The sequence below is a fragment of the Lithobates pipiens genome, unplaced genomic scaffold (genome assembly GCF_037356315.1).
Source record: "Lithobates pipiens isolate NorthernLeopardFrog02 unplaced genomic scaffold, aLitPip1_a1.2 Scaffold_24, whole genome shotgun sequence".
In the NCBI taxonomy this organism is placed as follows: Eukaryota; Metazoa; Chordata; class Amphibia; order Anura; family Ranidae; genus Lithobates; species Lithobates pipiens.
This window is the reverse complement of record NW_027507786.1, coordinates 10,858,029-10,881,642: the sequence shown is the minus strand read 5'-3', so window position 1 is coordinate 10,881,642 and position 23,614 is coordinate 10,858,029. Positions and strand designations below refer to the sequence as shown.

The window sequence follows — 23,614 nt, the reverse complement described above, 5'->3', positions numbered from 1 at the left end:
GGGTGCGTGTTATACGCCGGCGCATGTTATACGCCGATAAATACGGTAATCACACACATAGGTTGGACTTGATGGACTTGTGTTTTTTTTCAACCTCACCTACTATGCAACTATGTAATTAGAACGGAAATAAATTAGACCAAAGTGGGGCTTTAAAGTGATTGTAACGTTTTGTTTTTTTCCCTTCCTAAAAAAACCATGTTATACTTATCTGCTTTGTGCAATGGTTTTGCCCAGAGCTGCCCTGGATCCTCTTCTTTTCCACGTGCCACCATAGGAAGCTGCTTTCTATGGGGGCACTCATGCACTCTTATCCTTTTCAGCCAAGGAAGCTGCCATCTTGGCCATTGTATAATCTTCAACTGCCATGATGCTACACATGTGATCAGTTATGACACCAGCCATTGGATGCTTTGACAGTTTGGTTGAGAGCATAACCAACGTGACAGTTGCATTCCAAGCATGTACTTGTCTTTTTGAAACTGTTAGAATTGATGGGTTTCCTTTTGCTTTAAAAGTGGAAACCTTCAGCTTCGCAATTCACACACTATGTTTTGATGGTGCAGCCTTACCCTCCAATGTTTATGAATCACATACAGATGTAGAACACAAGATATGAATGTTATTTATGTAGTGGCGGGCTCCTGAAGAGCACGTGCTATGTTTTTCAAAGTTAAAGATTTACCCAGACTACAGTTTGGTTTGGGCCTATTTGTCTAAATTGCACTTCTGTGTCAGTCTGACTGGGCTGTGAAATGTTCAGCCTGGCCACAGAGGGGCGCAGTCTCTGGTGGCAGGCTTGGAACTATGGTCTAGTGAGGCGTTTGGTTACTCTCTTTCGGAGCCAGGTCAGTGGAAGTGGCCCTCCCGCTGTGCCCTCTGGGAGAGGGTATTTAAGACGCGGATGTCACGTGGTTCAGGGTTCCGGTACAGTATGAAGTGTTGAGTACTTGGTCCTGGTCCACCTGACCAGCCCCCAGGAAGGCTATGGCCTGGGGTGTGGATCCACCCAACTTTAATGCCTCGGGGCTGGCTAGCCCAAGGCAGGGAAACTATAGGAGGATTCTGAGGTGGTTGGGTGCCGTCTCCGGTTCGGGAGAGACCCACTGAACTTCAAGCATTCCAGGGGAGGACTCTTAAGAAAACCAAACTCGCTAGTGGTAATCTTCTAAACAAGAGCCTGGAAGGGCTGGAGTAACCGAGAGAATCCGGTCTTGTGGATATTGCCAAGCAGGCTGAAAGATCCAAGTATCCTACAAGTGTTCTGTAACAACGTCAGTGATAGAGACTTTGTTCCCGAGTAAGCACCTTGTTGGCTGCTAGGCCTTGTGAGAGAGGGACTGTCCAACCTGAGTGAACATCCAGCTACGAATGGCTATTCTCTGGATGCCGTCAAAGTAAGCAAGTTCTTTAATGTTTTTGACTTTGACATTGAGAGTATCTGAACTTTCCTTCCCAACCCTCTGATCCCAAGTTAAAGACTGTTCAATGGTTGAAGTTCGCAAATAAAATCCATTCAACTGGATCTATTGTCAGTCTCAAGTTACTGGGTCATCTACCGCGGGACATCCCCTAGACGGGTCACAAGAAGAAGCGGAAGGTGACGGTAAGCCCAAAAATAACCAGCAGCTCCTTCGGGGGTTAGTGCTGCATTTATATCAGGATGGAATACACAGATAGGCTCACCTCATACTTCTGCAGAATCTTTAGCATTCTGGAGTTTCTGCCCGCCCTGGCACTGGCCTCGCCTGTCAGAATATGGATAATGAGACGATTCCTGGTTTCCCGAGCAAGGTCAAGGGGAGTTTCTCCCTAAAGAATATGAATAGAAACTAAACATGAGACAACTTATATAGTTTAAAGCACAACATCAGCCAAAACCTTTATTTGCAACGCTGGATACATTTAGGAAGAATAAATACTCCTCTCACTGATAGTAACAATGGGGCACTATTCCTCCCAATGACACCAATGATGAGGCACTATTCCTTCTCTTAATACCAACAATGGGGAAATATTCTTCCCAATGACACCAATGATGAGGCATACTTTACTCCCATTGACGCTGGGCATTTTCTATTTTCGCTGGCCCCCTCAAAATCTGAAGGACAGTAAACCGGCCCTTTGATTAGAAAGTTTGGAGATCCCTGGTGTAGAGGTTAAACCAAGTAATGAAAGTGAAAAAAACAACAAGTGCACTGACACTATCCCAGCCTCAGGGTAAACATGCTCACCTTGGCGTTTACAGCATCCAGGCTCGCTCCAGCTTCCAGGAGGAGATCCGCAGCATTTACATTGCCGGATGAGACAGCCCAGTGAAGCGCGGTGTTCCGGTGGACTTTGTCTGCTAGATTGATGGATGGATTCATCTTTAACAGAAAACCAGTGGGCTCCATTCTAAAAACAAAATTTTAAAAATTATAGGCACTGTACTGTCCCAATCGTATGACATGCCTCTACAATGCATGCGCCTTAGGCCTCATTCACACAGGCCTCCCATGTTTTTCTTATTTAACTGCAGAGGTAATGATCTGGGAAGTCTAGCGTTTGTTTTACACACACACACACACACACACACACACACACACACACACACCAGCCATAACAATATGACCACTGACAGGTAACGTGAATAACAGTTTCTCTCATTACAATGGTATCTGAAAGCGGGTGGGATATTTTAGACAGCAATTGAACATGCTGTCCCTGAAGTTGATGTGTTGAAAGCAAAAAAAAAAAAAAAAAAAAAAAATTGCAAGCGTTAGGATTTGAGGGACTTTGACAAGAGCCAAATTGTAATGGCTAGACAACTAGGCCAGAGCAATTTCAAAGCTGCAGCTCTTGTAGGATGTTCCCGGTCTGCAGGGGTCAGGACCGACCATAAGTGGTCCAAGGAAGGGAGAACTAGCCAACTGGCAACAAGGTCATGGGGAGGGAAGGCTCCTTGACGGAGGTAGGGAGGGAAGGCTCCTTGACGGAGGTAGGGAGGGAAGGCTCCTTGACGGAGGTGGGGAGGGAAGTAGTCCATGTAGTCCAATCTATTAGAAGAGCTACTGGAGCTGAAAAAAGTGATTGCTGGTTCTCATAGAAAGGTGTCAGAACACACAGAGCATAGAAGTTTGTTGTGTATGGGACTGTGTAGCCACAGACCGGTCAGGGTGCCCATGACTGACCTATGTCCACAGCCAAAAGCGCCTACAATTGGCACACGAGCATCAGAATTGGACCACAGAGCAATGGAAGAAGGTGGCCTGGCCTAATGAATCCGATTTTCTTTTACATCATGTAGATCAGGGATATGCAATTAGTGGACCTCCAGCTGTTGCAAAACTACAAATCCCATCATGCTTCTGCCTCCAGGTGTCATGCTTGTGGCTGTCAGAATCTTGCTTTGCCTCATGGGAATTGTAGTTCTGTAACAGCTGGAGGTCTAATGGCACTAATTGCATATCCCTGATGTAGATGGTCGGGTGAGTCACCTACCTAGGAAAGATGGCACCAGGATGCAGTATAGGAAGAAGGCAAGGTTGCGAAGCCAGTGTGACTTAAAGGATCTACTACTGCTAGCTTGGTGCCAGATACCACAGAATACCTTCAGAGCTCTAGTGATGTCCATGTCTTGATGAATCAGGGCTGTTTTGGTGGCAAAATAGGGACATACTCAATATTAGACGATGGGTGGTCATAATGTTATCGCTGATCAGTGTATACACACACAGAAAATAGTTTAAAAAAAAGAATTTACCCAAACTATTACAGTTTACCTTGCTCTATATGAACCAAAAAAATTTGTTTTTTCATTACCCAATAATTTTCTGTGCAGACAGCATGAGTGGGGTCATTCCGTTCATATCAGAAGAATCAACGTTCTAGAGACAGAAAGAATCAGATAACCAGCGAGAAGGGTTAGTGGCATTTTTTACCTATTTGAGGGTTATTATTTTTTAAATAAAGTAACTTGTGACTGTAGTAAAGCAAACAAACTTCTGTCACATGTACAGTGCAGGAACCTAAAGTATCAGGCTAACACCTACAGTAGCCTAGAACTGAAGAAGGAGTAATGTTTTTGCACTTCCTGGTGTTGAAGTTCTCCTCTCCCTTCTGCACATTTCTATTGGTCAGTGAGGTACCCCACCTAGTAATGTTGGGGGGGGGGGGTAAGTTCCTGTTAAAGCAGTTTATTCTGCTTAGATTTGCCTACCCTGGTCCATCCCTGCAATCTGATTAACATGCAAATGAAACTTTTAAAATTAAACCATTCCGCTTTTTATTATATACTTTATTTTAGGCTCAGTGATGCTTCTCTATGCAAAGAATGATGCAAAGTGATACCTTTAAATACCGTTTTCTGTCAACAATCCCAAAAATATATGTAGCAAATGGAAAAGGAACCCCAGGGGATTTTAAGGGCAGAATTAAAAAAGGCACAATGCATTGCCATTTTGGGGGATTATGCAAATATAGGTGGGTGGCAGTCTGAAGAAGTGGGCTTTTCTAGGCAGGCAGACTGTCCTAGGTAAAACACACATGTGATGCAATGATTGAAAGATCTGAAAGCCAATAAATGAAAGGGGAAGAGCCAGGGACAGGCCTAAATGATGCTGGAAACCCTCCAGCCAGGAAATGAGGCAGGCTCCGACTCGCTGCAGCTTCTAATGCACATTATGAGAAGCTCACAGTGTGCAGTAAAAATCAGAGCTAAACATTTCTAAACAGGAGAGAAGACTGTAAAACTGTGCAAGACTGGAGGGAAGACCAGAGGGAGAATTTAAAGGTATTCTTCTCACTGCCCGTTTCGTCACTGAAACAAGGAATGGGCGGAGAGAAGGAAGAGTAATCTCCACAGTTGCAAAACTGAAAGCAATACAACATGACCATGGTTCTACCTTTTTCTCCAAATGTTTGGCTGGAGTTTTTTTTAAAAAAAGTACAACGCACTGTAACATGTAGTAACAGTTTATTTTATGTAATGGTAATGAGACGAAAATTCAGCATGTTCCAACACCAGTGCATTCTCCTATTTAGTATTTAACAGAAAAGTCAAGGACGGAATGTGGCCTAGTCCTGGATACATACCATCCCCTTTGCAATCAGGTAGGCGATGATGGGTATATGCTGGAATAGAACAGCCAGGTGAATAGCATTGTAGCCCTCGCCATCGATCAGATTTGGGTCAGCTCCGTACTTTATCAGTAAAATGACAGTTTGTAGGTGCCCCTGTCTGAGGTGGAAGAGAAGAAAAACTTAAAACAGAACTCTACCCATAACAACTAGATTAAAAAAAAAAAAAAAGTTTTTTTTAGCAAGGAACATACATTCCACATTAATAATTATGCTACCAAAATTAGTGTGTGCTGTAAATTGCCTCCAGCAGGTTTCTATTTCTTCTTGCTGGAGGCCGCCATTTTGCTGAAGCCTTGAGCCTCTGTGCAGAAGTAAATCATAAAAGCAGAATTAAACCCATCGATTTCACAGTTTAGAAAAAGTTACATTCTTGGAATGCTGGGATTGCTAACTGTCACATTTGCTTGTGTCCACTTTAAAGTAGAACTAGTCAGAAAATTAAGTCTTGCTAGAGGACTTCAGGTTGGCCCTTTGCAGGTATAGCTATACAATACATTAAAAATAAGGATCTATACTCTTTAAAATCCAGTAATTGCGTTTTTAGGCACTGTGCCGAATTTATAGAGGCAGATCTACTGAGAGTTTAAAGATTAAAGTGGAACTAAACCTATCGATTTTAACAGTTAAAAAAAAAAAAAAAAAAAAAAAAAAAAAAGTTACATTCCCGGCATGCCAGGAATGCCAACTGTCACATTTGCTTGCGTTCTCAATCCAGGAGACACCCTCGTTGAAAAAGCCTGGTGTAAGGAATAGAGCTTGAAGAAGTCATTGACGTAACGTGTAGGACAGAGCACCACAAGGTTTTTTGGCTAGCAGAGTTGATGGTTTCCTAAGTAACAGCCCAATGCACAACTAGTTCCCTGGAGCCGTCAGCCGGACCCTGTTGGAAGCCATGGGCGACATCCCACTCAATGGCAGGTGTTGTGCCGCTTATCACTTTATTGTAAGCACGGTTTTAACATAAATAAAAGGGATTAGTAGTTTTATATGTTGTCTTTTGTATCCTTTTTTCTCCCTTTTTTATGGCTGACACATCATCTAGGAGCTGACCAATTAAGAGGAAGTAGTCTGTAACCTGCATTATAGCCGATCCCAGCTTTCAAAAAAAAGGAACAAGTACGGTTAGACCTTTATAATCTTAAAGTGGAACTAAACCCATCGATTTAGCGGTTTAAAAAAACAGTTACATTCCCAGCATGCCGGGATTGCTAACAATCAGATTTGCTTGTGCTCTCAACCAAACTGTCAAAGCATCAAATGGCCAGTGTCATAACTGATCACATGTGCAGCGCCATGGCGCTGCACATCAAACAGAAGCTAAGATGGCAGATTCCTTGGCTGAAAGAGGATAGGAGGGTTTAGTTCCGCTTTAAGGTCCATATCAGAAGGTGAGAGCCTGTCTATAGATCTCTGTGGGGGTGGATGTTCACAAATGCATTCATAGTTTATTTTTTTACCAGACCGTCCCATGTACATTTATGGTGGCAGGGCAGCCTGGGTGTGCAAATTCACGTACCTGTATGCGATTTAGTGCACACGGTTTAGGAGGTGCGTGCTGCTCCCACTGTGATTGGACACAGCGGGAACCAATCAGCTGGTCTGGCAGCCAATGATCAAAGGAGAGACAGATCAGCCGTCTGCCTGTGTAATCTGTCAGGAAGGGAAAGATTGATCTTGCGATTCCGCCAAGCTGACTCCTAGAGGCAGAGGCATGATGGGATTTGTAGTTTCACCACAGCTGGAGGGCCGAGGTTGCCTATCCCTGATTTAACTCTTTAATCGCCCCTGGTGTTAACCCCCTTCCCTGCCAGTGCCATTTATACAGTAATCAGTGCATTTTTATAGCACTGATCACTGTATTGGTGTCACTGGTCCCCAAAAAGTGTCTGTCAAATTTGTCTGCCGCAATGTTGCAGTCCCGCTAAAAATCAAGACGCTATAACTTTTGCACAAACCAATCAATATACGCTTATTGAGATTTTTTTTTACTACCAAGAATACTTAGAAGAATACATATTGGCCTAAACTGATAAAGAAATTATTATTTTTTGGATATGTATTATAGCAGTAAGTAAAAAAAAAATGAGTGCAGAGGCAATCAAATCCTATCAAAAGAAATCTGTATTTGTGGGGAGAAAAAAAAAAAAAAGGACATACAATTTTTTTGGGTACAGCATCGCATGACCGCGCAATTTTCACTTAAAGTAACGCAGTGCCATATTGCAAAAAATGGCCTGGTCAGGAAGGGGTAAAAACCTTCCGGAGCTGAATTGGTTAAATGGCTTTCACAACTTTTCCACGGACCGATTTAGGATTTATTCACGGCTTTATACACATATGTATTTTTTGGAATAATTATAGTACTTTTACGGCATAGTATATTATTTGAGTATCACTTTTCACTAATTTCTGTCGATCACAATGAGAAATGTCGTTTTTTGTTCAGCGTGGCACGTGTTGTTATATGAATATAGTGTGAGGATTGGCTCAGCCGGTGTAAAGGTTACCTCTATTGTGAAGGGATGACAGGTCCCCGATTCTACCTTTGATGCAAACAACAGATCCGCGGCTGGTAATTACAACACCTGAATTAACAGCAAAGCAGGTGAAATCAGATAATCCGGCTCACCTTACAGGAAACAGCCGAGAAGCCGGTTACTCAGGACTGTGACTCAGTGAGGAAGTGGTGGATTTTCCCAATACAATGGATTGTGTCATAGAGATACAAAGGAAAGGGGGGGACACATAATGTGGACCCTGTGACTATATCTAGGCGTCAGTCGCATGTCTGTGCATCGACGTCTAACGGATAAAACAAAAAGATAGCAAGTCATAGGAATACTGACCAACAAAGTCAGATAGCAACGTTTTGTACCAGGAGGCAGCTGGAAGAGCAAATTTAAAACATGGGATGTATAATAAATTACTTTATTTGCATTAGCCAGAGTTAAAATAAATCACATTTATAAATGTATATCTGACCCCCTTTGGGAGGTTTCTAGAGTAGGAAACACAACTTTCAGTTTCAACATTTGGAAACAGGGAAATTACATAACATGTTCTGAGCCAAATAATATCACTGGTTACAATCTTTTTGTACCCGGCTAGCACAATTATTTTTATACAAAAAAAACAAAAAAAAACACGTCCTCTACATATAAATGTAGTATTGTTATTACTGAGCACATAAGACGTATAGTAGATTTGTTCTATGATTATGTGGGATGGGTGCTTGGGCTGGGTTATGTTTTTTGTATTAGTTTAATTTTTTCCCTTTGGTTTACCTGGGCCAAAAAAATAATTTTCTAACAAGGAATTACCAATAAAAAAAAAAAAAATAGGATTTACACCCCATTCACACTTGAACGACTTGTCATATGTCTTTGAACATTAAAGTCGCATGTAATTCAGGTTTTCCAATGATAACCATTCATATATGCAAGACATAACACCTTCCCGCCCAGCCTATAGCAAGAATGACAGCTGGGTGGGGGCTCCATTGTCCTGACAGGATGTCATAGGACATCCCTCAGAACAAGCCACTGTGTGTGCCACCCCCCCCCCCCCCCCAAGGCCAGTGATTAGTTGTGTCGTTCAGACACAGCACATCTCCAATTATGGTGAAGAGCCTATGACATAGGCTCTTTGCCGCGTGATCAGCTGTGTCCAATCACAGTGTAAATAGGAAGTGACGGTTATCGGCTTTTCCTCTACTCACGTTGACTGAGCATGAGTAGAGGAGAGCCAATCGGCTGCTCTCCTGACAGCGGGGGTCTGCGCTGATAATCAGCGCATTGATTATCAGTGCAGACCCATCAAGGGTTTTCATTAGAGCCCACCAGGGATGCCAATGAGTGCCCCTTAGAAATGCAAATCTGTGCCCATCAGTGATGCCTGTCAGTGCCATCCAACAGTGCTACCAATGAGTGCCCACTCAGTGGCTCTCCTGATTGGGGGGGGGGGGAACTGCACTGTTAATCAGTGCATTGATTATCAGTGCAGCCCCATCAGCGATGCCCGCCAGTGCCCCCCAGTGATGCCCCCCTGTGCCCCCTAATCAGTGCTCACATTAGTGCCGCTTAACAGTGCCCATAAAGGTTGCCTGTCAGTGCAGCCTCATCAGTGCTCTCAGTGAAGGAGAAAAATTACTTATTTACAAAATTTTGTAGCAGAAACTAATAAAAAAAAAAAAATTTCTTCCCCCACAATTTTCTGTCTTTTTTCATTTGCTTAGCAAAAAATAAAAAAATAAATAAAAATAAAACCCCAGTGTTGATTAAATACCACCAAAAGAAAGCTTGATAAAAAATGTAGTTTGGGGTACAGTGTTGCATGACTGTGCAATTGTTATTCAAAGTGTGAGAGCTGAAAGCTGCCAATTGGCCTGGGCAGAAAGGGAGTGAAAGTGGCCACTACTGAAGTGGTTAAAGATGCAGCAACTTCAAAAAGTAGTTCCTGCCCTACTTTGGTCCGACATTCACGCAACTTGAAGGGCATAAACTTCTATGCTTAGGCTCCATTCACACTTGTACGACTCTGACGTTGCGCCGACTTTTGGAGTGCGACCTGGAAGCGACTTTGATCGATGATAATGGACAACTGTTGCACTATATAACATTGAGGCACCATTCACACTTGTGAAACTTGTAATGCGACTTTGGACACTAAAGTTGCATGACAAGTTTCCCCTCCCATGTTTTTCAATGACAACTGTTCAAATATGTGCAATTTAAAGTCGCAGCGACTTTAGAAAGGTTTCTGTACTACTTTGGTACAGCTTTCATGCGGCTTGAGTGCCATAGACTGCAATATAAATCCTCAAAAGCCACGCCTGAATATTATACATGCAACAGTTGTGCATTATCATTGGTCAAAGCCAAAGTCATATCCATGTTGAACCCATCCAAAGTTGCGTCAAGGTTGCACTCCAAAGTTGCTTGACTTTGGAGTCGTACAAATGTGAATGGAGCCTTAGGTACGACTTTCATGCAACTTTTGAAGGTTAGCATTGAAATCTGGCTCTCAAGTTGTATGAAAGCCACAATAGAAACATGAACTACTTGAATTCGCTGGAACTTTAAGTCGTACATATGAATGGTTATCATTTGAAAACATGGGGTACGACTTGTCATGCAACTTTAAAGTCCAACATTGCATGACAAGTCGCACAAACGTGAATGGAGCCTTAACCCTCAAAAGTTGCATGTAAAACATTCAGGTACTGTACGCGGACGACATGCTTCTTTATTTGGCAGTCTCTACGGGCGGCCCTTCGGACTATCGAGGAATTTGGTGTCCATTCGGGCCTCCGGGTAAACTGGTCCAAATCACAGATTCTGCCCATAGACGTGTCCTCCCCCACCTGCGACGTGGCCTCGCTACCACTCAGTCGGGTGTCCTCCATTCAATATTTGTTTATCCAGGTCACCAGGGAGCCTCTAGAATATACCACAAATAATATCCTGCCACTGATCCCCTATCTGAAAACCAAAACCCAATCATGGGCCCGACTCCCGCTGGGAGTAATGGTCAGGATCAATTTAGTAAAAATTATTATCTTGCCCAAATTCCTTTATAAATTCTGGCACTCGCCCATTCTCATACCCCTCAAGATATTTAAAACACTGGATGCTATCCTTAATACCTTTATTTGGGGGTCAGGGAAGCATAAATTGGCTTGGAACACGCTTAAGAAACCTGCTGATTGGGGGGGGGGGGGGGGGGGACAGCACTTCCTGACTTTCACTCATACTACATTGCAGCCCAGCTATCCCATTTCTACCACTTGCATAAGCCGGATGGACCCAGAAACCAAACGCTGACATGTGGGAAGCCCCACAGCTATGCTCACACCCCTCTTCAGGTTCTATTTAGGGGGAGAGGGAGTGGCAGGAGGAGGAGGGGTAGCAAGTACACTCTCACACCCCACTGTGGCACAATTCCCAACTTGGGGAGCTCCAATCGTTACCAGGTGTAGGTTTATGGGCTTCCAGGGGCGTAGTGTATTTACATCAGGTTGTCACCCCCTTGGGCATCCGCAGCTTTCGTACGCTGCAGGAGGAATTTGGGATACCCTCACATATGGTCTTTCGCTATGTACAGCTCTCTCACGCCCTTTAGGCTCAGTATACGGACGGGTTCCCAAACCCCCAAGAGCTGTCCCTGGTGGGTATCATGGTGGGGGAGGATCCCACCAAACTGATATCCACCACATATAATCTACTTAGAGTGCGTGCGGTGTCCAGGATTGCGGATGTAGCTAAACATAGATGGGAGGAGGAGGTAGGCCTGCTGGATGCTGAAGACTGGGAGGATATCCTTACCAATGTCAAGCTAGCTTCCCCTAGGTTATCAGACCGGCTAACTCAACTTTATATCCTACACAAGGTATACCTCACGCCAATGAGAATTTGTAAATACAAAACATCCCAGGACCCGGAGGTGTCCGCGATGCAGGGACCATCCATGCACATTTTACCATCTGATTTGGGCATGCCCGGATGTTCAGGCATATTGGTTATGAATCATTCAGTTCCTGCATGACCATATGGGTTCCCTCTTGCAAGTTGACCCTAAACTGTGTTTATTGGGGCTTATGACCGACACACAGACTGATCAATTTCATACCTTTTTCCTACACGAAACCCTGTTTAGTGCTAGGAAGCTGATTGCCAGGTCGTGGCTACGAACTGTGCCCCTCACTGTCAGGGCATGGATAGACGAGGTGAATTCACCACTGCCATTAAAGAAGGTTATCTATGCACATAGGGGGTGCCCTAACAAGTTTAAAAGGATTTGGCACAGGTGGCTCACCAGTCCGGATACCTGCACAGACCTATCTTAACAGAACACGCCAAGGGTAATGAATGATCTTATAGCTTGGGAACCATCTAAGGTATGCAGTATTAGTTAAATAGATGAGAAAACCGCTAGGATGGAGGGGAGGGGAGGGTGTCTGGCAGTGCCGGCTGAGTGAATTCGGCCTATAGTGACCAGGTGCGTGGCTTCCCGGGCGGCTTTGCTCCCCTGGCCCCCTCGGCGGATGCTTGGGGGGTCTGGGCGGTGATATGCTCGGGTGGGCATACATAAAGTGTGTCCAACAAATCATAGACAAACTTGTGTATTCTGTATTTCATACGTGAATGTGATTTGGTCTTGTGATGTCCTGTGTACATTACATGTTGTATATTGTATTGTTACAACCACCAATAAACTCGTTGTTTTAAAAAAAATGCATTCATGCAACAGAGGGTCTGGCTTTGCAGAAGGACAACAAGTCACATCCAAGTTGCACCCATCCAAAGTTGCACTCCAAAGTCGCCCGACTTTGGGAGTTGTACAAGTGTGACTGGAGTATTAGTAAAAGGGTATTTACACAGGAACGATTTGCGTTGCATTCTATTTTAAGCTGAATGGTTTGTTTTCCAAGGTGAAGGTTCACATATACTTTAAGAGCATTGCTGCAGCTTTAAATGGTTATATATTGTAGGTATGTATTGCAGGGAATTGAGAGCAATTGGTTTTGTTTCAACACAGGAGAGGACTTGTTACAGGTGTCACAAAAAAATAAATAATAAAAAAAAAAAAAGTAGAAAATACAACCAAAGCTCTGTTGTGGATTCGTCCACATGCCTGAACTGCCAACCAGCTCAGCCTCTCAGCAGGCTGCTGAGAGTCTGAGCCGGGCACTCCCACCCCCTCCAACAGCCCAGCACTACAGTGACTAGGAGGGGGGGGGGGGGGGGGCTGAGAGCAGGGACTCACAGTCATCAGCTCTCTGCTAGGGGAGCTGTGAGAACTGAGGGATCTGTGGTGATTGATCGCTCAGTTCTCAGTGTTAGAATCGGCAGGGGACAAATGCAGCATTGGACCGATGCTGCATCCACCTAGGCAAGTATAAATCTGCAAAAACCCCATACTTCTCTTTTAAGAATGGAGGCCTGCTTTAAAGTAATTATAAGGTATTGTATTTGATTTTTTTTTTATATAAACATGTCATACATACAGTACCTGCTCTGTGCAACAGAATTACACAGAGCGGTCCTAAGGCCTATTGCACTCTGAAGCTTGAAAAAGCTCAGTACAGCTTTTTTTTTTTTTTTTTTTTTTAACTGAGCTAAAATACAACCCATTATTTCTTATGTGCCTACGGATGCATAAACAAAAGCTGTGCATTCTTATAACAGCACACCCTTGGGTTCTATCCTGAGACACGTTGCCTGCGTCCCCATAGACACAGACAGTGCAGCTTGGCCACACCCCCACTCCCGCTGTCGCAGCAAAGCCTGCAAGAGTGGGGAGAACCATTACAGACAGACACAGAGCTAGATCAAGTGAGGGCTCAGGTAAGTATAGGGGGTGGGAATACAGGCACTGGAACATTTTTTTTTAGCTTAATGCAAGGAATGCTTTAAGGTAAATAATGTTTTGGTTTTAGAATGACTTTAACAGTTTCCATAGGGGAATATCCTCATATATTGTGACAGTTGATAAGGTGGTCAGGGAAAAATTCCATACCTTACAGCCCAGTGCAGAGCAGTTGAATTCAACGTTCCTCCCAGCTGATCCACAACAGCCCCCCTGGAGATAAAATACCTGTGAATGAAAGACAAGCATTGAGTTAACACTTTTTTACCGAGAAATGCTGTGTCTTCCAGTTTTCACCCAGGCAATGCTGGAGTGCACCAGTCCACGTCAGCACCTACTGTTGGTCATCTGGGAATCCCTTTAGCTTACCTGTTTGTAATATAGTAGAGGAATCTGAAACACTCCAACTCTCTCACATACAGAAAGTACGACATATCGAAGTATCAGCACTATGACGTTTTTCAAAGCCATCAATCAGATTCAAACCTGCCTTGGAAGTCTGCTTAGTAACACAGCAAGCAGAAAGAGAGGAAGCTGCTAACCCTAAAATGATCTCTTAGGACGGCTAAATGTCCCATTAAAGTAGAATTCTAGGCCAAGCCTAACTAATCTTAAAATGATCCCTCCCCCTGCTAACACCTATGCTGACTAACCAGTGTAAGAAAGATGCATATACTTACCTATTTTCAGCCCACTCCGGTACAAGCATGTGATTCCTGTGTCAGCTGCAGGGGGGAAGAGGAGAAAGCACTCAATGACGGCTCATCTGTTGTGGGGGGGGGGGTTCCCTCCTTTCCCATGCAGCTTTTGCTGACTGCCACAGGGAGATAGATCATGTGACCGGACCAAAGCAGGCTGAAAATAGGCAAGTTGAATCTCAACCACGGCACTACCTGCATGGAGTTTGCATGTTCTCCCTTTGCCTGCGTGGGTACTCCTGGACAAATGTGAATGTACAATAGGTTTGTAAAGTGCTGTGTAAATTGACAGCTCTACCTGTAATACCATGTGCAAATAAATAAATATGCATCAGCACAGGGGCAGCACTAGGATTGTAGGTGCGAATCCCAACAATGACACTACCTAAATGGAGTTTGCATGTTCTCCCTGTGCCTGCGTGGGTTTTTTCCGGGTACTCCGGTTTTCTCCCACACTCCAAAGACATGCTGGGAGGTCAATTGTCTCCTAGCATGTATATGAATGTGAGTTAAGGACCTTAGACTGCAAGCTCCTTGAGAGCAGAGACTGACTTATATTTATTTAAGATAAAAACATATTTTTGATACATCCCATTGTGTTATGTCTTGCACCCTAAAAATCCCATTCCTTCTCTTGCCTTATCACCACAACTGTTTACAAGTTCAGCATACCATATTAGATGAACTTTATATGATAGATTGTGTATATGTATATATATATATACATATATACATATACACACACACACACACACACACACACACACACACACATACATACATACACACATACACACACAATCTATCTATCTATCTATCTATCTTTGCACTTTATATTGGCACTGAGCGCGGATTCTTTCTTTCTTTTATTCAGGAATATACTACTATGAACATGTACTTCTTGTGTATTTAACCACTTGCCGCCCGCCCTATAGGCAATTGACGGCTGCAAAGTGGTTGCATAATCCTGACCGGACGTCATATGACGTGATCAGGATTATGAGCCGCTGCGCGCCCCCGCATCGCGGCGATCGTTGTTGCGGGGTGTCAGTCTGACACCCGGCAACTACGATCTCGGTAAAGAGTCTCCGACGGAGACTCTTTACCACGTGATCAGCCGTGTCCAATCACGGCTGATCACAGTGTAAATGGGAAGAGCCGGTGATCGGCTTTCCCTCACTCACGTCTGTCAGACGCGAGCCGATCGGCTGCCCCCCAAGGATGCCCACACTGGACCACCAGGGACGCTACCAGACCACCAGGGAAAAGGTAAACCTCCCTAGACCACCAGGGATGCCAGTCAGCACAATGGATGCCAATCAGTGCCCATAATGGATGCCAATCAGTGCCCACAATGGGCATCACTGATTGGCATGCATTATTGTTTGGCACTGATTGGCATCCATTACTACAGTATAACACCAATGCCGCCTATGAGTGCCCACCTGTGCCGCCTATCAGTGCCCACTTGTGCCGCCTATCAGTGCCCACCTGTGCCGCCTATCCGTGCCCACCCATGCCCATCTGTGCCGCCTATCCATGCCCATCTGTGCCGCCTATCCATGCCCATCTGTGCCGCCCATCTGTGCCGCCCATCCGTGCCAATCCGTGCCAGCTATCAGTGCCAATTTGTGCCACCTATCAGTGTCCGTCCGTGTCGCCCATCCGTGCTGCCTATCAGTGCCGCCTATCAGTGCCACATATCAGTGTCCATCAATGCCACCTCATCACTGCCACTTCATTGGTGCCACATTGGTGCCCATCAGTGCCGCCTTATCAGTGCCCATCAGTGTAGCCCCATCAGTGAAGGAGAAAACGTACTTAGTTTTGAAACTGAAACAAAAAAAAACATTTTTTTTTTTCCAAAATTTTCGGTATTTTTTTATTTGTAGCGCAAAAAATAAAAACCGTAGAGGTGATCAAATACCACCAAAAGAAAGCTCTATTTGTGGGAAAAAAATGATAAAAATTTAATTTGGGTACAGTGTAGCATGACCGCGCAATTGTCATTCAAAGTGCGACAGCGCTGAAAGCTCAAAATTGGTCTGGGCAGGAAGGTGTTTAAGTGCCTGGTATTGAAGTGGTTAAGTACCAAACATGGTAAATCTTTATGCTTATGTTTAGTGTGTTTGATGCTGTACCAATATGTTTTTGCATATTAGTCAATAAAAACTTTTTTTTTTTTTTTTTTCTTGTTCAATTGTTTTTATTAAGAATTTTTCCTTTTTTTTTTTTTAAATAAATAAATAAAAAAGGGGAAAATTATTGATTGTTGATAAAAAACAATCGAACAAGAAAAAAATAAAAAAAATAAAATAAAAAGCGGGGGAATCATTTTTGCTCCAGTACTTACTTGGTGAGCTCCAGCCTGTTGTTAATGGCCGCCCAGTGAAGCAGAGTGACATTTTCACCGTCTGGTTGCCGGACGTCGTAGCCAGCCTCTACTAGTTCTCTACATCGATCAAATAGGCCGTGCCTGGAAGAACAAATGTTTGATACATTTAATACAGATACGAGAGACCTGATCAAATATTAAGGTGTCACCTAGTCAATTATGAAATGGCATAGCACTTTTGCCACTGGCTTCAAACTGGATCCCTGTAATGAACTAGATCCTTCTTCTGTCAATGGAACACATTCTGTGTCCACGAAAGAAAAGCCAACGCGTCCCACCACCTTCTAAACTCCCTGATGGTTCACCCCCTGGAGCCTCCCACCCGATTCAACCTTAGGAAGTGACCAGTATGTAGATGGATGCCTCCCCTCGTTTCAACATGCAGATGGACCCCCCTCAATGTGCAGGAGTTCCCCCAACCAGTTTGCACAAAAGGAATGTCATCCAAAGTCCTTTATTGGGACATCACAAGAGCAGAGTGCCTGGTGGATGCGTTTCACACCATTATAAGTGCCTATTCATTAATCACTTATAATAGTGTGAAACGCGTCTACCGGGCATCTTTGCTCTTGTGGTGTCCCAATAAAGGATTTTGGATCACAATCGTGGTGTGTAGCCTATTTTCTTGTATTGATTGCGGAGGCGAGCCGAGGCGGGCACCCACAAGTTCCATTAGGCTTCTCTATCTCACCTGGGAGCGGCAAGCCTTCTCTGTTCAACTGCACAAAAGGAAAGCTGTCATCGCGACCGATAGCCCACCTTGCTACTTTAATTGGCTTCACTGTGAGCCACTGGCATGGCTGGTATCTGCTGGAAAATGCCAGAGCCGTCTAGTCTCAGCTACATCGTGGATGGAACAGAGTAGGCCTGAAACAACGAATTGATTAATCGACAACTAATCGATTATGAAATTAATCGATTAATCGGGCAGTAACAAAATGGGGTTAGAAATAAACTAAAATTAGCCCTTTATTAGTACAAAAATATAATCACTACTGTAAATATTACTTTCACTGTTCTACGGTAAAAAAAATGAACACCTTCCAGTAGTGATCATCTGCTTTTTTGTACTATAAAAGGGTTAATTTTAGTCTTTTTAACCCCATTATGTTACTAAACGTCTTAGGCCTGGTTCACATCTATATTATTATATTATATTATACAGGTTTTATATAGCGCCAACAGTTTGCACAGCGCTTTACAACATGAGGGCAGACAGTACAGTTACATTAAAATTTGATACAAGAGGAATCAGAGGGCCCTGATCTATATATGTTTATTGGTGCTTTTTGCAGAAACGCACTACAGTTCATTTACGTGGTTTCCTATGGGACAGGTTCATATCTGTGCTTTTTTCAGCCGCTGCATATTTGGAAAGGGACTTTTAATGCAAAACGGTGCTTTTTTTGGTTCAATATACTTCAATGGAGAAGCTGCAGAAAATAATGTAATACGTTTTTGCAGCAATTTGTGTTTTTTAATCTGCCCAAAAAACAAAAAAAAAGCAAAAAAATGCAAATTGCAGTAAAATCACGTGCGCAAAAATCTAAAACGCACACCAAAAATCATTGCAGAAACAAATCAAAAAAGGTGTGTACCGAGCCTTATGCTGGCCACACGGATCAATTTTCAGGGGAGAATATTCAGATGAAAAATCTTCGTACATTCACTGAATGAAAGAATGTTGTTTGAAATTTTCATTTCTGAACAAAAACCACATACACTGTCTGAAAATTCCTTTGACCAAGACATTTTCTATTATTTCCAAATTTTCCCGTCACTGTGGTTAAAAATGAACGTCAATTTGACCCATTTTTTTTTCTTAAGGTTATTAACCGATTAATCGAAAAAATAATCGACCAACTAATCGATTATGAAAATAATCGTTAGTTGCAGCCAGGGAACAGAGTGCAATGATTTCTACTGCAGCCTTATCAGACTGGAAGCCAGGGACCAAATTATGAGCTACAGCCCCCCTGGGTATGGTGTCTGCATGTCACACAGCTTCCGTTTACTCCAATATGGAGGAATTAGGAGTGTCCTGTGGTGTCCTGTGTGTGGTGTCCTGTGTGTGGTGTCCTGTGTGTGGTGTCCTGTGTGTGGTGTCCTGTGTGTGGTGCCCTGTGTGTGGTGCCCTGTGTGTGGTGCCCTGTGTGTGGTGCCCTGTGTGTGGTGCCCTGTGTGTGGTGTCTGTACTGGGCAAAGCACGCCCTTCTGTTCACTCCAATAAGGAGGAATTAAGAGTGTCAAAAATCAATAGGGTGTTTAAAATGTGGATGCAGCTCTGCTTTAAATAATACATGCCTTATAAAAAAACAAACAAAAAAAAACGAAACCTTATGTATAAAGCTATGCAGGAAAAGCCACATTCAAATAAACATGGTTTAGTACGTTAAGTGAATGGCGACTCCAACCAGGAGTAATTCATGTAAAATAGCATATAAAGTGACCGATGCTCCGGTTTATGAAATCTTTATGCGATTAAAAAAAAATACAGATAAAGCGACGATGGTTATGCAGCCAGCTCACGTTCATATACTGCGGCAGGTTGCCAGGGCTCCGGCAATCGCCGCAGCTGTACAGCGGCTGGCGCACTCTCGCTCATGCTGCGTTAAGCGTGCCCATGTGTTGGGGCAGACTTGATGTCCGCCGGCGACCCGCAATCACCTAGTACAGGGGCAGAATGGGGATCTGCCTGTGTAAACAAGGCGAATCCCCGTTCTGACAGATCTACCGTTTCCAGTGATCGGGAACAGCGATTTCTGTCATGTCTCAGTGAGCCCAACCCCCCTACAGTTAGAACATACTTAACCCATTGATCGCCCCCTAGTGTTAACCCCCTTCCCTGCCAGTTTCATTTTTACATTGATCAGTGTATTTTTATAGCATTGATCAATGTAATAATGTCACTGATCCCCAAAAAGTGTAATTTGGGGTCAGATTTGCCCGCCGCAATGTTGCAGTCCCACTAAAAATCACAGAACGCCACCGTTACTAGGTGTTGCAACAAGAAGAATTCCACAAATGCCATGCGGTGTGCCTGGTGTCTCCACTCGCGCGCCCCCTCTAACTGCTTCACTCACCAGAAATCTCTCCCCTTACGGAGGGGTAGCCACCATTCACAGCACCACCTGGCTGTATATGAATATCCTGGACCACCCTGAAGGTGTCTCTTCTTTTCTTACTTCCATTGCTCCAGCAGTCTTAAGCCCCATACACACTATCAGATTGTCTGCTGATTTTTTCCTACAGGTTTACCAAAACCATGTAGTACAAGGGCCTGCCTGATTGCATACACATTGAAACCCTTAAAGAGGAAGTAAACCCTGATGGGTTTACTTCCTCTTTTTTTCCCTGCAAAGGTAAAGCATAATGGACTACTATGCATCGCATAGTAGCTCATTATGTGTCACTTACCTGACACAGGAGCCAGCGAAGTCGCCGCTGATCCCTGTAGTCCGCCGCGTCCATCTTGCTGGTGGCGTCTCGCAGCTCCGACCAATGACAGCGGCGAAGCCGCGATGACGTCACTCCCGCGCATGCGCACGGGAGTCGCGCCTCGCAGCTCCGCCGCTGTCATACGGCGAGGCCGCGATGACGTCACTCCCGCGCATGCGCACGGGAGTCGACAAATTTGGCAAATCCATTCTTGGACTTGCCGCATTTAGTGCGCATGCGCGCCGCTGTCTACGGCGCATGCGCCGTAGACAGCGGTGCCCATTTTCAGGCAAATATCTCCTAAACCATATAGGTTTAGGAGATATTGCTTGGACCTACAGGTAAGCCTTAATCTAGGCTTACCTATAGGTCCAAGTTGTTTGGAAGGGTTTACTTCCCTTTTAAGGTTTGACCTCATATTATATGGTTTTGGTAAATCTGATGGAAAAAAAATCAGCAGACAATCTGATAGTGTGTATGGGGCTTTACATAGTTACATAGTAGGTGAGGTTGAAAAAAAGACACAAAAGGAATAAAAAAAAAAAAAAAAAGACAAAGTCCATCAGGTCCAGTCTCATACATGTATGAAAATATCAAGAAACAAACAAACAAACAAACAATCTACATGGTATAATTCCATAATCCAAAATGTATTAGAAAATAATTTGCACTTCCATTTGTTTAAATGTCAAACAGCATTTAAAAGCAGTTGCGTCATCAGGCTGTTCCTGATGACGCCGCTGTTACGAAACGCGTAGGGCGGAGCTACAGTATCATTGCATCACTTTCGGTTTCAAATCCATGGAGCACATCGTGTCCCAGACTTCCTGCTTTTAAATGCTGTTTGACATTTAAACAAATGTAATTGCAATACTAACAAATCTTTGATTACGGAATTACACTATGGAGATATATACATGTATGAGACTGCTGGGGCAATGGAAGTAAGGACAAGAAGAAACACCTTTGGGGTGGTCCAGTATATCCATATACAGCCAGGTGGTGCCATGAATGCTGGCTACCCCCGGGAGGGGAGAGAGATTTGTGGTGAGTGAAGCAATAAGAGGGGGAGCATGAGCGGAGGCACCGGGCACACCGCATGTCATTTGTGGAATTCTTCTTGTTGCAACATCAGGAACAAATGCTTTCATAGCAGCACTATAATAAGGATTTATACTATGGACACATGATTTATTGAATGATTTGTGGAGCACTCTATTGAGGACACATAACCATTGTCACTTTATATGTATTTTTTAAACACATAAAGATTTAAAAAAACATGGAGCACCAGTCCCTTTATACGCTATTTGCGCCAATTACTCCTACTTGGAGTCACCATTCACTTAATGTACTAAATTGTGTTTATATGAATTTGGAATTTTCTGCATAGTGTTATAGAAGGCATGTATTATTTGAAGCAGCGCCACATTCACTTTCCTATTCATGAATGTACTGTGTAAGGTGTCTGCATGTCGCACACCTTCTCCTCATTCCGGTATGGAGGAATTATGAGACAGACTGACAAAGGGCAATCTGAATCATCGCTGTATAGAGGTCGACCGATATATCGGCCGGCCGATATATCGGCCGATATTTGCCGTTTTTTTAAATAATCGGCATCGGCCGATTTGTGCTGATAAAAAGCCGATTTAGAACTACAGCGGGACTTTGAAATGACTTCTGTATAGAATGGTCTAAGTTGACTGAGTCGTCATAGCAACCCTTTCCTCCTCTCTGGGCAGGCTGCCAAGAAAAGAACAGAAAGATACAATGTTTACACTTGAATGAATGAAATCATCTCTGTGTGTAGAAGTTCTCAGTTTAACCATTTAAAGACTAAGGGTCCTTTCACACGGGGCGGATCAGTTCTGATCCGCCCCGTGGATGTCCGTTTGCTCAGCGGGGATCACTCCGCCGATCCCCGCTGAGCAGGGAGATGACAGGTCTGTCTCTGCACACTGTGCAGGGACGGACCTGTCACAGCGCCGCTCTCCCCTATGGGAGATCGGATGACGACGGACCGCAGTGCCCGTCGTCATCCGATCCGATCCGCAGACGGATGGAAAAATAGCTTTTTCCTCCGTCACACTTTTTCGGATCGGAGCGGGTCGGATGTCAGCGGATATGTCACCGCTGACATCCGATGCTCCATAGAGCTCTATGGAGCACCCGTTCAGGTCCGCCTGAAAAACTGACAGGCGGGCCTGAACGGCACGTTGGTGTGAAAGAGGCCTTAATCTTTTCTGACACTTGTTGCTTACAAGTAAAAAATCCTGTATTTTCTGCCAGAAAATCACTTAGACCCCCCAAAAATTATATATATTTTTTTAGCAGAGATCCTAGGGAATAAAATAGTGGTTGTTGCAATATTTTATGTCACACGGCATTTGCACAGAGGTCTTTCAAATGCATTTTTTTGGGAAAAAAAATACACCATTTAAAAAATAAAAATAAAATAAAAACAGTAAAAAGTTAGCCCATTTTTTTTTTTTTTGTCCAAAAGTTTTGACTACCTGTTTTTATTTAATATATATATATATATATATATATATATATATATATATATATATTTTTTTTTATCTAAATCATACATACAAGTAAACTGATTGGAGGTTTGTTTTGTTTAATAAATGTTTAAGTGTAAGAAATTTTCTGTATCACTTATGAAGACTGCTTTCACACTGGAGCGGGCAGGCGTTGATGGTAAAACGCAAGTTTTAGCGGCTCTTTACCATCATTTTAGCGGTGCTATTTGGCTGCTAGTGGGGCACATATAACCCAGCTAGCGGCCAAGGAAGAGGTTAAATGCGCCCATGAAGCACCGCTGCCAAATCGCATTGCATGCGCTTCGGCAGTGGTGCCCATTCATATCAATGGGCAGGAGTGGTGGAGGAGCGGTATACACCACTCCAAACGTGCTGCTTGCAGGACTTTTTTTTAAGATCCTGCCAGCGCATCGCCTCAGTGTGAAAGCACTCTGTCTTTCACGCAGACTGCAGGGGAGCCATTTTACAGGCACTTTACAGGCGCTATTTTTAGCCCAAAAGCGCCTTAAAACGCCCCAGTGGGAAAGGTGTGTTAGATCAAGGGGGATTAACAATAAATAAATAAATAAAATAAAATCGGCCTAACATATCGGCCCAAAAAAATCGGCATCATATATCGGCTATCGGCCGCCATGATTTCTAAATATCGGCATCGGCATCGGCCAGAGAAAAACCCATATCGGTCGACCTCTATCGCTGTAAAATAAACAGAAGTGTGTACACATTGGTGTAATAAACACTCTGCTGAATAAGTTCTGAAATTATCCGACATATGAAAATAAAGAATGTGGAGGAATAAAGAAGCAGAATAGGAGGAGGAGAGGAAAACATTAACAATAAAGAAAGAAAACAGAAACAAAAAAAAGGAAAGGAAAGGAAAGGAAAAAAAAAAAAAAAAAAGGAAGCAGAGATGGAGAGAAAGATAGAATGATGAAGGGAAGTAGAGGGGGATGGACAGAGGAGAAGAGCAGGAGTGGAAGCCTGGTGAGAAGAAGTGGGAATAGGAGAAAGATGAAGAGGGGGAAGTGTAGGCCAGAGAGAGG

General features: G+C 43.7%; 1 protein-coding gene across 1 annotated transcript in view; it reads right to left on the bottom strand.

Annotated features, from left to right (window-relative positions):
- Positions 1-23,614, bottom strand: part of ZDHHC13 (zDHHC palmitoyltransferase 13) — a 71,313-nt gene that overhangs the window by 46,351 nt on the left and 1,348 nt on the right. Inside the window, 6 exon segments of the mRNA XM_077453604.1 lie at positions 1,687-1,812; positions 2,235-2,397; positions 3,805-3,869; positions 5,077-5,221; positions 13,642-13,719; positions 16,543-16,665. Of these exon segments, the coding sequence (XP_077309730.1) occupies positions 1,687-1,812; positions 2,235-2,397; positions 3,805-3,869; positions 5,077-5,221; positions 13,642-13,719; positions 16,543-16,665 (700 nt within the window).